General features: G+C 42.5%; 1 protein-coding gene across 7 annotated transcripts in view; it reads left to right on the plus strand.

The window, feature by feature from the left end:
• Nucleotides 1–17,940, plus strand: part of AMPH (amphiphysin) — a 250,199-nt gene that overhangs the window by 132,561 nt on the left and 99,698 nt on the right. For all 7 annotated transcript variants that reach the window (XM_043588531.1, XM_043588533.1, XM_043588536.1 and 4 more), the window contains exons 3-5: nt 5,567–5,621; nt 14,590–14,684; nt 16,836–16,931. In XM_043588531.1, coding sequence (XP_043444466.1) covers nt 5,567–5,621; nt 14,590–14,684; nt 16,836–16,931 — 246 coding nt within the window. The remainder of the gene's footprint in view (nt 1–5,566; nt 5,622–14,589; nt 14,685–16,835; nt 16,932–17,940) is intronic.

Here is a 17,940-nt window from a genome sequence, read left to right on the forward strand (position 1 = left end):
GAGCTTAGCTGTAAGAATTTATTTCTAATTTAAAACATCTTTGTGATTCACATAGGGTAACGACATTAAAGTTTTATTATGCAATAGGTTTTGTGCAGAAGAACTTCTCTGTGGCATATTATAGGTGAACAGTTTCTCTCCAGAGCCTTTTCCTTTCTGATTCAGGCAGAATTTTAGACGAAATTCGATAGGGTTATTACCAAATGATTTATGAACCTTAATAATCATGGAGGAAAATTAAGAATTTTAATAATTGGCAAAGAAGAGTTATTTAAATAAGCCTTTCAGTTTATCTGCTTAAATTGAACTCATCTGTTTAAGCCATTAGTGTATAATTTGAACTTTCTGCCACTCTTAGATATCTAAAAAAATTCTTCTGGGACTCTTATTTCATTTTTTAAAAAATGTTTATTGCTTCGGCTGGGTGAATGCAGTGTATGGAGTGAAGCCTGAATTCTTTCATTCTCTCTCTTGTTCTGAAAGAAGAGGCAATTGTGGGATTAACTTGATGTGCTTTGTTTCTTAAATATTTGGGAAAAGAACACCCTTCCCTGCTACTTTTTTGTTATTTACAGATACCCTGCATGGCTGTATCGTCTCATAACCAGCAGTTACTGCGGCAGGCTTTGTATTACCTTCTGAGGGGAGAGCATCCTTCTGGGTAGAAATGAGCCCTGCCTTAGCTCAGTGCTTTGCACGCTTGCAGGGAAGGACCCACGGAGCAGAGCTCTGAAGCGGACAGCTAAAAACAGGAGACGTCTTGGAGTTCTGTGTTTAGTCTCTGTAGTTTTTCATCGTACGTCATAACAGGTTGCTTAGTGATTACAAAAGAATGGTTTCTTCTCCATTTGCTCCCCTCCAACCTCAGTAAATTGATGTTCCAGAGATATATTTTAGGTTTATTTCACGGCTCTATGTGCCCTAGACAAACCACTAAGTACCCCCAAGGTGTACACTTACCATTTTGAAAAAGGGGGCCTTAGGGGATTCAGAGCCTCCTAATTGCACCTTTTAGGGCTGTAGGCTTTAGATTGATCTGGGTCTGGATCCATCCAGGTAAGTCACGTGTCTGGTTTTGGGTGTTCTCTCTAAATTATCTGCCCTCTATTAGGACGCATGATTCTGGGCCTCGCCGCTCTTTCATATCCACCTATCTATCACTTGACTAGCACTTGGGCTTCCATTTGCTAAGCCATCCACTTTGTCCTTAACCCTTCCAATTGGATTTACTTTCGGCAATGTTTGTGTAAATGCCTTTAGTGCTTTTCTGCTAACTCTGTTGGCTTTTTCTTTTTCTGTTAGATTTCAGCCTTCTCCATCTTTCAGCATTTCCGCTATTGATGGTGAACCATTTTTCTCAGGCCATTTAGGGCAGGTGATGCTGTGCTCATAGTACCTCAGTGGCTTCCAGCAACAGAGCTTTATTTCTCGCTCATGAAAATATGAGTGGCGGTCATGCTTCAAGTTCTCTTCCCTCTATGATCCAGTCTGGAGAAGCAACACCTATCTGGAATGTTACAGGCCTCGGGGTAGAGGGGAAAGAAACGGTAGGACTGTGTGATGACTCTGACACCTGCTCAGGAGTAGGACGTGCCACTTGTGCTCCCATCGAATTGGCCATGTCCCGCAGCCAAGGCCAGTGTTGATGGGCTGGAAGTGTAATCTTCCCCCAAATCAGGTCTGGTAAGGAGGTGTAAATTCGACAGTAGTACAGTCTCCCACAGCCTTATCTTTTCAGCTTATATACTCAGAATCTGACACCGTGCTTGTCATATAATAGATATCAATGTGGGAAAGACCTACTTCTTTCTTCCCCAAATTCTTTTTGTGGTGGTGTTAGAGATGTTGGACTATCTGCACCTGTTTCTTCCCTGGATCCCCTTCATCCTCTACATTTATGCACGTGTTGACCATCAATATTTTCTTTTCTTTTTTTTTAATATATGAAATTTATTGTCAAATTGGTTTCCATACAACACCCAGTGCTCATCCCAAAAGTTGCCCTCCTCAATACCCATCACCCACCCTCCCCTCCCTCCCACCCCCCATCAACCCTCAGTTTGTTCTCAGTTTTTAACAGTCTCTTATGCTTTGGCTCTCTCCCACTCTAACCTCTTTTTTTTTTCCTTCCCCTCCTCCATGGGTTTCTGTTAAGTTTCTCAGGATCCACATAAGAGTGAAAACATATGGTATCTGTCTTTCTCTGTATGGCTTATTTCACTTAGCATCACACTTTCCAGTTCCATCCACGTTGCTACAAAGGGCCATATTTCGTTCTTTCTCATTGCCATGTAGTACTCCATTGTGTATATAAACCACAATTTCTTTATCCATTCATCAGTTGATGGACATTTCGGCTCTTTCCATAATTTGGCTATTGTTGAGAGTGCTGCTATAAACATTGGGGTGCAAGGGCCCCTATGCATCAGTACTCCTGTATCCCTTGGGTAAATTCCTAGCAGTGCTATTGCTGGGTCATAGGGTAGGTCTATTTTTAATTTTCTGAGGAACCTCCACACTGCTTTCCAGAGTGGCTGCACCAATTTGCATTCCCACCAACAGAGCAAGAGCGTTCCCGTTTCTCCACATCCTCTCTAGCATCTATAGTCTCCTGATTTGTTCATTTTGGCCACTCTGACTGGCGTGAGGTGATATCTGAGTGTGATGTAAAAGGTCTGTATGCTGAAAACTATAGAAAGCTTATGAAGGTAATTGAAGAAGATATAAAGAAATGGAAAGACATTCCCTGGTCATGGATTGGAAGAATAAATATTGTCAAAATGTCAATACTACCCAAAGCTATCTACACATTCAATGCAATCCCAATCAAAATTGCACCAGCATTCTTCTCGAAACTAGAACAAGCAATTCTAAAATTCATATGGAACCACAAAAGGCCCCGAATAGCCAAAGTAATTTTGAAGAAGAAGACCAAAGCAGGAGGCATCACAATCCCAGACTTTAGCCTCTACTACAAAGCTGTAATCATCAAGACAGCATGGTATTGGCACAAGAACAGACACATAGACCAATGGAATAGAATAGAAACCCCAGAACTAGACCCACAAACGTATGGCCAACTCATCTTTGACAAAGCAGGAAAGAACATCCAATGGAAAAAAGACAGTCTCTTTAACAAATGGTGCTGGGAGAACCGGATGGCAACATGCAGAAGGTTGAAACTAGACCACTTTCTCACACCATTCACAGAAATAAACTCAAAATGGATAAAGGACCTGAATGTGAGACAGGAAACCATCAAAACCCTAGAGGAGAAAGCAGGAAAAGACCTCTCTGACCTCAGCCGTAGCAATCTCTTACTCGACACATCCCCAAAGGCAAGGGAATTAAAAGCAAAAATGAATTACTGGGACCTTATGAAGATAAAAAGCTTCTGCACAACAAAGGAAACAACCAACAAAACTAAAAGGCAACCAACGGAATGGGAAAAGATATTTGCAAATGACATATCGGACAAAGGGCTAGTATCCAAAATCTATAAAGAGCTCACCAAACTCCACACCCGAAAAACAAATAACCCAGTGAAGAAATGGGCAGAAAACATGAATAGACACTTCTCTACAGAAGACATCCGGATGGCCAACAGGCACATGAAAAGATGCTCAACGTCGCTCCTCATCAGGGAAATACAAATCAAGACCATCAATATTTTCTATTCAGTCTCCTCACCCATTCCCCATAGTTTTCCACTCTAATCTTTGATGTTTTGGAAATCCAGAAAGGTGTTTTGTTTCGTTTTGATCTAGCTTATGGCAGTTTGCCTTCATAGGATGTTTCTGAATGGTTCAACAGGAGAAGGGAAACTTAAGAGTTTTCATTTTAAACCATATTGAGACACCATGCATACTATACCATATAGGAGAATGTTGTCATCCAGAAGCCCTTTTCAGATAGCCATAGTCTTAAACATTCCTTTCCACGGTTGCTTTGTATTAATTACTATCTATCTTTACACATGATGGGCATTTTGTCTTTACTTTGTACTCCCAAATATTTTGAATGGTTACTGCAGAGCTAAATGTAACCTGCTTTGGAATGCAATTTTTATTTCAATACTTTGGTTCCTCCGCTAGACTGCAATCATTGAAGGAAGTAGGGTTTTTTCCCCTTTTTACTTCCTCCCCTCCCCACATTTTTTTTTTTTGCTATACGCTAACCAACACATGCTTGCTGAATTGAATGTGGTTATGATAGTTGCTGTATTTTTAACTATCAAGTTAGACTTAAACTATAGTTGCTGTTTTATTAATTATCAAGGTGGAGTCATTCTGTGTGCTAGCTCTCCGCAAGTTTGTTAAGTGGTTGTGTGGCTAAAATGCACATTTTAAAAATATTTTCAGTTGCAGGGACCTAGTAGCTACCCTTTCTGAGCCCACTGGATTTAGTTGCTACTGCTCGCGAGAGCAGCTGTTTGTCTGAGGACTTTTTCCTGTATCCCCCCAACAAGGAACAGCCCTCAACCAATGACTGACAGGAGTTGATGGCTGAATGTCCCATTTCCCTTGCTCCCCAGTTAGGATATCTAAAGGGTGTTTGATACTTTCTCCCCGAGCTCCCGGTGGCACTGAGGCTGGGCTGCCCACTGTGGCAACTGCTTGATCATGCATGCAAGGGTCTCCTCCTTCCTTGCCTCATTTCTCCAGTCTTTGCAGCGTAATCTTAGTCTCAGAGTTGCTAAGCCTTATCCAAACCAAAACAAAGATTTCTATGTCAAAATTTATTGTTTCAGAGGTTCTCTATTTTAGTGATCTCCAATAATAATATAATGCAATCCACGTACGTAATTTAAAATTTTCTAGTGGCCACATCTTAAAAGTGAAAAGAAATCATGAAATTAATTTTAATAATACAGTTTATCGGCGGACCCATATCGTTGGCTCCATCATTTGAACATCCAACTCTTGGTTTCAGCTCAGGACATGATCCTGGAGAAGTAGAATCGAGCCCTGTGTCGCTTATGATTCTCTCTCTCTCTCCCCTGCCCTTCTCCTCTGTTCATGCTCTCTCTGTCAAAACAAAAACAATAATGCAGTTTATTTAACTCAGTATATCCAAAATATTATGAGTTTAACATGTAATTGACATAAAACATATCAATTTGATTTTTTTTGAAAGAAGTCTCTGAAATCTGGTATTTTACACTTTACGGTACATTTCTCTTTGGACCAGCCACATTGCAAGTGGTCAGCTCATGTGGCTAATAGCTACCATATTTAATAGTGGTGATCGGTCTCCTACTGTCGTATTCCATGCGTCAAAATTTATGGACTTGCTAGTTCTTGAGTATATGGGAGGCTGTCTGGTGGGTATAGTTTCCATTCTCAGCAAAATGTCACTTGCCTTTTCCTTTACTTTTAAGCTGAATAAAATCTCTATAAATATCAACACTGACAGGCGCCTTCTTTAGTCTGTGTGTGTACATATTTATGCTCTTTCAAGAATGAGCCTCTGGTAATAATAAACTCTGGGACTTACTGCCTCTCGCATGTTTCCATGCAAAATATAGACAAGATGCTTAGCATCTCTGTGTTTGTGTGTTTTTCAGGCAGAGGGTACCAGGCTTCAACGAGAACTCCGAGGATATTTAGCAGCTATCAAAGGTAAATGTGTGTGGGTTGTTTACTGCATGTCCCCAAGCCCAGATTGTTCATCACGAGTGGCAGGATTCAGCGTTAATTACAAAGCCAGTTGGCTTTCTGGCAAGATGGGTACTTGAGCACAGGTGTTCATTCCACCCACTCCCCAAATCCCATTGAAATGATAATCAGAATATACAAGAAAAAAAGATGTCTACTGTGATGCTGGAAAGGAGGAAAAAGTGCCTCCCACACCAGAGACTTCTAGGAAGCGTCGAGAGATCGAGTGAGCTTGAGACCTTGTTTAAGAAAAGCTGCAGCTGGTTTACAATTCAAGGGGGAGCATGTCCCAAGAGGAGCACACTCACAGACTCACACCCAAGGCCTCCAGCTGGAAGGGGCAAGGAGTCGTGGCAGAGGCAGATGGAGGGCTATCAGAAATCAAGGCCCTGGACCACCTGTGACTTGTGGGGACCTTCTGCACTTGCAGCCCTGTCACTGTGCAGAGACAGAGAGGCCGTGACATTGGTTTCTGGCCTCAGCCATGCAAGGCAAAAGAATGAGGTGGGTGGGGCGAGAAGAGGGCGGCAGGGAGGTATGCTCTGTCCCTGCCTGCTCTTCGTTGCCCAGCTGCCTGCACTGAGTCGGGTCAGGTGTACCTGTGGATGTGATGGCTCACAGGGCAGACTTCGAGAGTAGTAGGGGAGAATGGATCTCTGCCAGGGGTCTTGGATAAACTTGCCAAACTCTCGGAAGAAAGTAAGATTCTCAGCCTCGCACTCTCGTCTGTCCTTCTCACTTACAGATCTAGTAAAGAGTTAAATATGTATGCAAGGAGATGTTCTAAAGGACTGGAATAAAATACCATGGACTTAATAGCCCCTGGTCTTGGGTGACAAGGTCTTTACAAAGGGTAACCCAAAAGAGGTAACCATAAGATTGAGAGATTTGACCTCAAGAATATGTCAGACTTCCATACATACTTAAATAATTATTTCGACAACGTATTTAGTGAAAGTGAACCAAGATATTAAGAGCTCAGGAGGTAAACTAAATGAATATCAGTTGATTAAAAGAAAAAAAAATAGGTAGAACATATGAAGAGAAAATTAACCAGAGAAGAACTGGTTGGTGGGTAGTAAGTGTGAAAAATGCTTATCCTCATAGATGGATAATCAAAGAGTATTTAAATGATATCAGAAGGAAGATGTGGCCATTTTCCCTCCATATGTTCAAAGACATTGAAAGAAAAAAAGAGACCATGATACGTAGCATCGGAAAAGCTGTGGGGAGCAGACCCCTCTTGTACGCTGCTGATAGGACAGCTTTCCTGGGAGGGCAGTTTGGCAAAAGCCTCTACGTGTGTCTTTTGGGGAAGGGGATGTGTGTACCTTTTGACATAGTGGTTCCAGTTGCAAGGATTTATTCTAACAGTTTCATTGTGGACGTGTGAAATTGATTATAAAGATAGCGGTAAGTAATGAAATGATATTAACAATCTTAATTAAAAATTAGTCATAATAATAAATTAGTGAAATTGATTTTTTGGTAAAGTTTATGTACTTATTTGGAGAGAGAGAATGGGGGAGGGACAGAGAGAGATGGAAAGAGAGAATCCCAAGCAGGCTCTGTGCTGTTAGCGAAGCAAGATGGTTACTTGCTGTCTCACAACCTGAGCCAAACAGATCAAGAGTTGGACACTTAACCGGCTGAGCCATCCAGGCACCCCATGAAGTTCATTTTTAAAACTAAAATGTATTTAAGCTTTTATAGGGTGTGCATATAATTTTAATTCTCATGATAGCTCTGAGGCAGGTACTTGTATTGCCTTTGGGTTACAGGTAAGAAAAGGGAGGAACAGAGAGGTTAAATAGCTTGTCCAAGGTCATGAACTAGTAACCAACAGGGCCAAGATACATTCTCTGGTCCACATGTCTCCTAAAGCATTGCTTTTTTTTTAATTGAAGTATAATTAACATACAGTGTTATATTAGTTCCAGGTGTACAATATAGTGATTCAACAATTCTGTATATTTCTCAATTTTCATCATGATAAATGTACTCTATTTTTTTAATGTTTATTTTTGAGAGAGAGAGAGAGACAGAGTGTGAGTAAGGGAGGGGCAGAAAGAGGAGAGACAGAATCTGAACAGGCTCTGGGCTCTGTGCTGACAGCTCAGAGCCCAACGCAGGGCTCGAACTCATGGACTGCAAGGTCATGACCTGAGCCGAATTCGAACGCCTAACGACTGAGCCACCCAGGTGCCCCACGATAAGTGTACTCTCAATCCCCTTCACCTATTTCCCCCATCCTCCCATCCACCTCCCCTCTGGCAACCACCAGTTTGTTCTCTATAGTTAAGAGTCTGTTTTTGGTCTCTTTTTTTTCTTTTGTTTGTTCATTTGGTTTCTTCAGTTCCACATATAAGTGAAATCATATGGTATTTGGCTTTCTCTCACTGTCTTATTTCACTTAATACCCTCTAGGTACATCCATGTTGTAGCCTTGCTTTTTTTTACCCACTGTCTTATCCAGGCTCTGGGCTATATGACTGTTAGTAGGGCATTGGTTTCACAAATTAGAGTTCATCTTTCCAGTGGGATAATGGTAACTTACTATACTGTTACTATGGAATGAGCACTTCCGCATTCCAGGCTGTGTGCTAAGCATGGGCATATTACCTCTTTGTAACCAGCCGACACAGCTATATGATAAATGATAGCCTTGGCTTACATTTTTAAATTTTTTTTTTCAACGTTTATTTTATTTTTGGGACAGAGAGAGACAGAGCATGAACGGGGGAGGGGCAGAGAGAAAGGGAGACACAGAATCGGAAACAGGCTCCAGGCTCCGAGCCATCAGCCCAGAGCCTGACGCGGGTATCGAACTCACGGACTGCGAGATCGTGACCTGGCTGAAGTCGGACGCTTAACCAACTGCTTGGCTTACATTTTTTAAGTAAGGCTCCGAGAACTTTCACAGATCCATAGAGCTCATAGTTAACTGTTCAAAAAAAATTAACCCTAGGTATTTATATCAATTCGATCAGAAACTAGAAGGCACTCTAGGTATTTCTTTTACTGTTGGACACAAGCTGTCATGGATTATTTCAAGCCCAGGACTTTCTTTATGTTGGATGATTTTTTTTTTCATGTGGGTAAATGTGTTAAATGAATGGGTGAATTCAGTCTCCTTCCCAAAGTCTATATATTTTGGTCAGTTTTGCTTCCCGAATAGGAAGATCACTGCTTTAAGCGTTTAAGACGCGAAGAATTCTTTTCCTTAACGTGATCTAGGAGACTCCACTGAGTGAAGAGTCAGCTCCAGAGAGACGTTGGTGCAGCATCAAAGCACCCTTTCAGTGTTGCAGACTGTGTCCTGCTTCCACTTCTGATGGTTGCATCCCCATATGGAGGAGAGAGGACCTTACAGCAGCTTTTCCCCAGCACATTTTGTTAACAAATGATACTCCGTAAAAGAGACCTGTGTTTACGTTACTTTGGTCAAGGCTGGTTGGAACGAATTTTCAAACAGGCTATTACAGAGTGTATTACTACAGGGCCCTTAATATGTTCATATTATCTCCAGAAGGTCTGTGGGGTGAGCAGCATTTTACCAGGTATTCGGCTGTGGAATGTTTTTCTCAAAGTCTTAGAATTAATGTTCCTTGGAGCACATTTTGGGGTTTGGGAACACACAGAAAGACAAGGGGTAGGCATCAAATGGGTCATAATTTGGGTTTTCAAAGGGCTTTCATGGCCAATTCTCCTGGCTTTCACAAAAAAGAACACCGGCTAACTAATTGTACTGTAATGCAAGCAGCATTACCGAGAAGGGAGATCTGGCCCTGGGGAGTGATGGCCCCTGCGTCTGGTGTCAGGGACATTGGTGGGAACATCACCAGGTTCTCAGCTGCCTTGGGTTCCTTGTCCATAAGGTGCTCCAGTTTCTCTCAGAAACCCTCCACATCTCTCCCACGAGGACTCTGGGAAATTGGGTTACTCTTCATTTTATCACTGATCTTTGGGTGCCATTCTTCTCTGTAGGTTGGTACTATTTTTGCTGATGTTTGGGTTTGCAAAGTAAATCTGGTGTTCTTGTTCATTTTAGCAGCACACATCACATTGAGCCCTGTTTATGGACTCAATGCTGTTCTAGGAGTGGAGATGCAGAGATGACAAGACACAGTACCTATTTTCATGGAGCTGGCAGCAGAGACGGGAAGAAAGTTAAATAAACGAAAGGGCCAAATGTGCATAGTAATACATACTTTAACAGAAGCGCATGCATCACAACAGGACAGACTCCTACCTGAGGGACAGGAGACCAGGTCAAGAACCTAGACGTAAATGGACCCAGGAAGGGAGTATAAGTAGTCATCAAGTGATAAGATATACTGGAGACTAAGGTTGATGTTGGAAGGACTTCCAGGTAGAAGAAACATGTACAGAGGCCAGGGAGGCAGAAAGAAGCATGGGCTCTTTAGGGAACAAATGGATCATTGAGGGGTAAGCAAGAATCTGAGAGAGATGAGACATGGAAAGGTAGGCAGTTGTTCGTAGAGACAAGTGATTATGCATCATATCATATTGGGGCTTTATTCTGTCCGCAGGGAAGAGAGTCATTACATTATTGTAGACAAGGGAATGAATCATGTGATCAGAGTAGCATTTTAGAAAAATAGTTGTTGTGGTTTTGTGGGATTCAAGCTTGAGGGGATAAAGCTGCAAGGAGACTTCTTAGAAGTCTAGTCCGGTATTTAATAATGATGATGATGATAGCTAGCATTTATTGAGCATTTCTGTGCTAGGCACTGAGGTAAGTTTTTACTAAGCCTCATTTCATAGAATTTTTACTGTGGCTTATGGCATGTATTTAAAAATAACGTACACTTTGGAAAACTGAGGTCTAGGATGGTTAGGTAATTTGCCTGAGATCACACAGAGCACGTGTGTTGGAACCAAGATTTTAACAAAGGCTGATTGATTGTGAATAATAGTTTTAATTATCATGCCATAATGCCTTCAAAATTATTTTTCATAAAGATGGCTGACGTTTGAATGTTCTCTTTGGCTAAGTACTTTGCTCAGCTGTTCCCATGGATTCTTTCATCTGCACCAAATGATCGATGATGGGTGTCCAGTCCAGTCTAGGGCAGTGAGAGGGGGCATGGAAGCAAAGGGCTTCATTTGAGAATCAGGTCGAATTGATGTGCCTTGGTGATGCATTCACTCCGGGAGGATGAATCTGGGATGACTCCCAGTTTTGTAACTGGGACCATGGGGTGACATCCATGAGGTCTGGGAAAAGGAGTAGGAACAGGTTTTGACAGGAAGTTCAAAGTTGGTTTTGGGCATGTGAAGCGTGAAGTATCAGCACATCCAGGAGGAGATGTCCAGTAGGGATTTGGAATTGGGAGTCCCCGCTCTGTGGGTGGCAGTGGAGGCCAGACGCAGGGGCAATGAACACACCAGATCTTCCTCTAAATGGAGCATGGCCCAGCTGGTGTCATCAATATTTTTAGTTGTACGTGGCTTATCATGTGTAAGCATGACCCAGTGGTAGAGTTGACTGTCCTTGAGCTATCTCACAATCTGCCTTCCCCCTTCCACCCCCGACTCTTGCTCCTATATTTGCACTCCTTCTTAAGTCTCTGGAAGAAAGGCTTCCTCTCCTGTTTTCCTCAGAGCCAACTGCTGACTTCCTAAACAGCTCCCTTCTAAATAATAGGCCAAGCTGCCCGATACAATATTTTAGATACTCCTGTGATGGTTTATAGCTGCTGCTGGTTATTGTCATAATGTATTTTAACTGATGGTATTTTTAACTAGAACATACACCCTCAGGCTGTACAAGGAGGACTCTTGTAGCAGTGTAATCTCTGCATCCAATCTTAGAGGGTGAAAATAGATGCTCACAAATTTGGTGGCAAAGGGAAAGAGAGAGGATGTTGCAGTAAATGCCTTGGAGAAAGTCCAAAATTTTAAAGCGAGGGAAGTGGTTCCTACCCAATAGTAGAATAATAATTCTGTGTATGATATTGGGTGCCCATCTTGCACTTTTGGAGATCACTAATATTTTAAGAAAATACTGGATATAGATATTATTAAATGCCAGAGGTAGCACTTAGCATCTACTTTGCTTTGATGTCACCAAGCTACTTTGAAGGGGCTTGGGTTTTAGCTTTTTAATTTTTCTCTTATGCTCTGTCAGCAGAGTAGGTTCTAAATCCCTAAAATCTCTGCCATTCTTCATGGCATTCCTTCTGTATCCATCCAAGTACTTCCCATGGAGTGTTCTAGAAACAATTTCTATGTCAAAATGGATTCTTTCCAAATTCTCCATCACTACTTATCCACACAGCAATTAGCAGTTATTTTTGGCTGCTAGGAGACATATTTACTGCAACATTGTGCTTTTAGCCTCAATGAGTAAGGTCTTACATAATTTTATTTTAAGCTTACATTCACAGTTTTATTTTTCACCACAAAGGTTATTTGACCTGCAACCCCATCATTTCTTTTTCTTCCCCTTGAAACTTTGAGACCCTATCTACACAGCTGTTTATAATTTCCATCAGACCTAAGACAAAGATTTAAGAGAAAACTTCAGAGAAAGCTTTGGCATCTGAATTATAGAATGGTATCAACTAGTCACTAATTTTTGAGGGGTACACTTAAAAAAATTTTTTTTACATTTATTCACCTTTGAGAGACAGGGAGAGAGAGTGCAAGTGGGGAAGGGGCAGAGAGAAAGGGAGACACAGAATCCAAAGCAGGCTCTAAGCTCTGAGCTGTCAGCACAGAGCCCGGCACAGGGATCAAACCCACGAACCATGAGATCATGACCTGAGCCGAAGTCAGATGCTTAACCCGACTGAGCCACCCAGGCGCCCCAAGCGGTTCATTTCTTAGTAGAGGCTTGCTTTTACTTGGGGAGGGGCGAATGTGGACGCTGGAGATACTGTCACTCGTCAGCAGCGGCCACATGAACAAGAAGGAACATTCTCCCTGGCTTGCACTCGGAGTGTGCTAGAGGACACGTGCAGGTGTTTGCATTATTTTTTGGCTGTCTCTCCACCTACATAACTTCATGGTGTCACCTCTGGGGTTTCATCTTTTGGTCGCCAAGTTGTTTCAGCTGGTGTAGGCTGTACGGTGTGTTGTAAAGGGCATCCTTTAGTGTGCTCGGTGACGTACCTTGTGGAGACAGGGTTGTAGGCTTTCATACTTCATGTTGTCCTGAAACCTTCAAACTTGTCGCTTGCAAAGACCAAATCTGTTACCTGCAGCTTATCTGGGGAAGGCAGGTAGGGGGTGGTTCTATAACCTAGAGAGAAAACATACTGTGAAATACCATGTTGACTTTTGCACATACTCTTCAAGGATACACTTCTGTCACTTCGGACATCTTTTATTTTCTCCTTTTCTCGTGGTTCAACCCAGAATTGGCTCCCTTAAATCCAACAAGCATGTAGTTGAGTCTAGATTGTTGCAGCTTTCAGTCTCATAGAAAACTTTCCATCATGGAGTCATTGGCATTAAGTTCATGGGATGCTTTTCATTTTTTTTTTTTTATAAAAATTTTTTAATGTTTATTTATTTTGGGGAGAGAGAGAGAGCGAGAGACAGAGCACAAGTGGGGGAGGAGCAGAAGGAGAGGGAGGCGCAGAATTAGAAGCAGGCTCCAGGATCCAAGCTGTCAGCACAGAGCCCAATGCGGGGCTCGAACTCACGAACTGCAAGATCATGACCTGAGCCGAAGTCGGAGGTTTAACTGACTGAGCCACCTAGGTACCCCAAGGGATGCTTTTCATTTCTAATGATTGCACTCTGACTTTCCTCTTTTCTCCTCTTAGCCAGCTCTTTTTCATATCCCCTAGTGACAAAGGCCAAGACGCCAGCCAGGACAGGTCTCAGCTTCCAGCTGGTAGGGAGGGCTTGTTGCCACAGGGGACACCTACAGTCAATGAACGCACTTTGGACTGTTCTGGGCCCTGCGCTGTCTCTACACAGTCCACACTGTGCCCTCCCTGTTTGGAAGGAGGAGCAGATCTGAGAGTGGAACAGACTTGGTGATACTTTATATCACTTTATATCTTTCCTATTATTTAACAGCCATATTTATGCAACACACCAAAGCCATGTCTAATGAACATTGTGACCTGTAGACTTAAGAACTCCAAGCTTTCTGAGCGTTCTGGTTTAAAACTGTATGTGTAGCTTCTAGTAACATTAGAAAAACTTTTCTTTTTTTCTTTTGAAAATGTTTAGGCCACTTCAACCACTTTCAGCTGGGAGGCCCTAGAATCCTGTTAATTTTGCTTCAACCTGCTTCTATAGATGGTCTTTATTTCTTATATTTAAAGCCATTTAGGATTAATTTTAATTTTGGAACTCTAGTTTTATGGGCCAGTATTCTGGGTGTCCTGTGTATTTATGGTTCCGTGCCACTTCGTAAGTGACCACACATGTGATAGAACACGTTACTCTTGTTGTTTTCAGAATAGGACACCTTGTTGATTTTTTTCAAGGCTCTGTATCTGTCATTACCATGTAAATAATGGGAAACACACAATGTAATCGGGTCAGTAGGAGACCCTCCCGGGAAGTTGTGAATACAGTCGAAAGTAACAGTCATGCCTTCACAGTTTTTCCTTAAAAGATTAGTGGGTAGTCAAGGTATTCTTCTCTTAGAAAAGTAGGGGAGGGGTACCGGGGTGGCCCAGTTGGTTGAGCATCCAACTCCTGCTTTTGGCTCAGGTCATGATCTCAGGGTTCGTGGGATCGAGCCCCACGTCAGGCTGTCTGCTGACGGCACAGATCCTGCTTGGGATTCTCTCTCTCTCTCCCCCTCTCTCTCCCCTGCTCTTTCTCTCTCTCTTTCTCTCTCTCAAGATAAATAAATATTAAAAAAATAAAAGTAGGGGAAAGAGGAATAGGCACCTCACCAATTTATATCCAACAAGAGTTGTTTTCTCTCCAACACCAGCCATGCAAGAAGCCTCCATGAAGCTCACCGAGTCGCTGCACGAAGTCTATGAGCCTGATTGGTATGGGCGGGAAGATGTGAAGATGGTGGGCGAGGTAAGAGCCAGGATCATGCACCACGGGAGGCCTGGGGGGTCTCTCCCAGGCTGCCGCCAAGTCCCACTCACTTACTCTATCCCTTGACCCCCGTCTTACCACTTCACAGCCTTAATCGTGAAGGGAGGGGGAGTGCCATGTAGCCAGAAGACGCTGTATAGTTCTGGCATCAAGAGCATGCCAAATACACAGTGATTAGTGAACTGGTATAAACCAAAATAAGAATAGTGTTTTTCTGTTTGCACATCTTAGCTCATTGCAGCAGAACTGGCTCATGGCATGACTCTCTGTACTGACTTCACCCCTGCAACCTTGCTTTTCCCATCCCTTCTGGAAAACAGGGTCAGGAGGTGCAAAAAGCATCTATTTCACTTAAACGCCACTGGTCCACTCACTGGTCTGCAGATCCAAAGGACCGATGTGGACAGCCTGTTAATAGCAATGTAACTTCCAGAAGCCTTTGTCCCTAGACATGTCTGAACACCCGAAATCCAATTTCTAACCGAGGGCCATCTGGCTGGCGGGAAGTGATAAAGCGGGTATTTTCTGCGTTGGGGAAGGAGAATGGGGTGGAGACCAAGAATGATCTCTATGATAGTTGATGCGTTCTTTAATCTTCTCAGGCGTTAGCTTCCTCATCTGTGAAGTGAGACTAAGAATCATACCCACAAATAACACGTTTAAAGTCTGCGTGTTCGTGTCATCGACTTGATGCTTGATACACGTGATTCTTACTGGTAATAGCAAGCCACCTGTCGGGAGTTCTCTCGTGTCCAAGTTCTTTGTTAAAGAACAGTGTTTGTCATACCCACCTCACGTGAGCTCATTGATGAACATTCAGGCACAGAAGGGATCCTTGTAAGGGATCCTTCCTGAGGGATGCAGCCACCCAGCTCAAGAGGTCTGACATGTGATGTGCTGTCTACGCAGCCTTTGGAAAGATGAGTTAACAGTGCAGCCCCAGGCCGCTCCGTGAAAATTCTGACATCCCCACAGTGATTTCCATAATCTTGTTAAGACTGAGATAGAAGCAGAGCTTTAATTAGGAGGAAAGTTCTTATTGGCCCTGTTACTTCTTTAGAAAACTTTCAGAAAATGAATCTGGCAGAACCAGCCTCCACACACCCTCTCCAATACAATTATTAAGTAATTCCTTCTTCTCACATTTTTTCAATATAAAGACGCTGTTCAACATCTTGTTGTTAAATGCTTCACTTGTATGACCAGTTTCTGGTGAATGGTGTATAATTCAAAATTCATCATGAAAGGAAGACTTCTTAAGGGAATAATAGAAACGTGCGTTAATAGCTTTTCAGAGCATCACGTTTCGTTCTATGCACGGCAGATCCCACTGTTGACATTTGTTCCGTAAGGAAATGCTGGAATTCCACCTTGGTCCTCGTAGGTCCTGCCAAGACTTTTGGAACCTTTAGTTGCAGATCCAAATACGGCCTCTTCTGATGGTGAAGGAGCTCAACGCTATGTGTTCAGGGCATCTGTTCGCCTCAGAAGATGAGCCTCTTCATGCAGAGGATTTAAATTCTTTTTTCCATTTGCGTGAAATTTGCGGATGGGGATCTGTAATAATTAGGGTGAGTATTGAAGTGTGAAAAAGAAACAAAAGCAAATAAACCCCCAAAAGTAGCTTTCAAAAGATAGAATGTTACCTCTCTCCCCTAAAGGGCTTTGCAGGTGAGCGGCCCAGGTATGGGGACAACAGGGGCCCATCGTTGCCTTCCTCACTGCTCCCTCCAGGTTCGGTATGACTCTGAGCACTGGCCATCAGCTCTTACTTCTGCATCCCAGTTGGTAGAAGGAGGAAGCGTGGAAGATAAGCCTCCTTTTAGGGACACTTCCTGAAAGTTCACCCCATTGGCCAGACCTTAGTCCCATGGGCTGTACTTAGCTGTGCCGCAGGCTGGCAAATGTAGTCTGTATCCTCGGTACCCTATATTGTAAACTGGAACTGGTAGTCAAGTTGCCTTGAAATTGTATTGTATTATTAAATAATCCACCTTTTCTTCTGGCCTCTACTATCCAGGGGAGTCCTATTTATCTAATTTTGTCATTTTTGATTTTTCAGAAGTTTGGTGACAAGGATCCAATTAAAATCATTCAGCAGTAATCTCTTTTTTCTCTTTTTTCTTTCAGAAATGTGATGTCCTGTGGGAAGACTTCCATCAGAAACTAGTGGATGGGTCCTTGCTGACACTGGATACCTATCTGGGCCAATTTCCTGACATAAAGGTATTTTACTTTGTGTCTATAATGGGAGGAATTGAATGGTTCCATGGACTAATTGAAACACAGGCAAGGGAGGGGCGCCTCTGTGGCTCAGTCAGCTGAGCGTCTGACTTTGGCTCAGGTCATGATCTCATGGTTCGTGAGTTCGAGCCCTACGTGGAGCTTTGTGCTGACAGCTCAGAGCCTGGAGCTTGCTTTGAATTCTGTGTCTCCCTCTTTCTCTCTGCTCCACCCCCACTTGTGCACTCTTTCTCTCTCTCTCTCTCTCTCTCTCTCTCTCTCTCTCAAAAATAAATAAATGTTAAAAAAATAAAATAAAATAAAAAAAAGACACACAGGTAAGGGATAAGTGGAGTTCAGAGTCCTCAAGCTGACATCAAAGACGGTAACTTTTCATTCATTTAAGCATGGACGCATGATCCTGTTCCTATCAGTTTTGAAATGAAATGTAGCTACAGAAATGACATTTTCCCTTTTGGCAGACTACTTCAACTTTTATTTCTCTGCAGACATCTTTTTAATACTCTAGATATAAAATTGCAACCAGATACCAAAAATTCCAATCTTCTTTATGTTCAGACCTTTTTTATTGCATAGCGTTTGATAAGAATTTCCATTAGAATAAACAGCGGTCACAAGGAAAGGAGAAAACTTCATTGCGAACACGAGAGCAAAAAAATGTGATCTTCCCGTGTTTACTATTCGTAACACACCTGCATATTTTTTCTCTCCTTAAAATTTTCTGCTTCCAATTGAATTGTTAAGATACAAGCATTTCAAGTGCATTAGCATCTGGATCTAAAAATACCTTGTCTAGAACATTTGTCTTATTTGACACTTGGATTCATTGAAAGGGAAATATATAAGTGAAGGATTGAACATCATAGATTTGGAATTAACTCTGGAGGTAGACATGGTTTTTAAACCTTCAGGGCTGTATATAGCAAATGGTAGCATTAATAGATTTGCCCGACCCCCACCCCCCGTTGTCTTTCCTGCTCAAGTAAGAGTA

Source organism: Prionailurus bengalensis, chromosome A2 (assembly GCF_016509475.1).
Source record: "Prionailurus bengalensis isolate Pbe53 chromosome A2, Fcat_Pben_1.1_paternal_pri, whole genome shotgun sequence".
Classification (NCBI taxonomy): domain Eukaryota; kingdom Metazoa; phylum Chordata; class Mammalia; order Carnivora; family Felidae; genus Prionailurus; species Prionailurus bengalensis.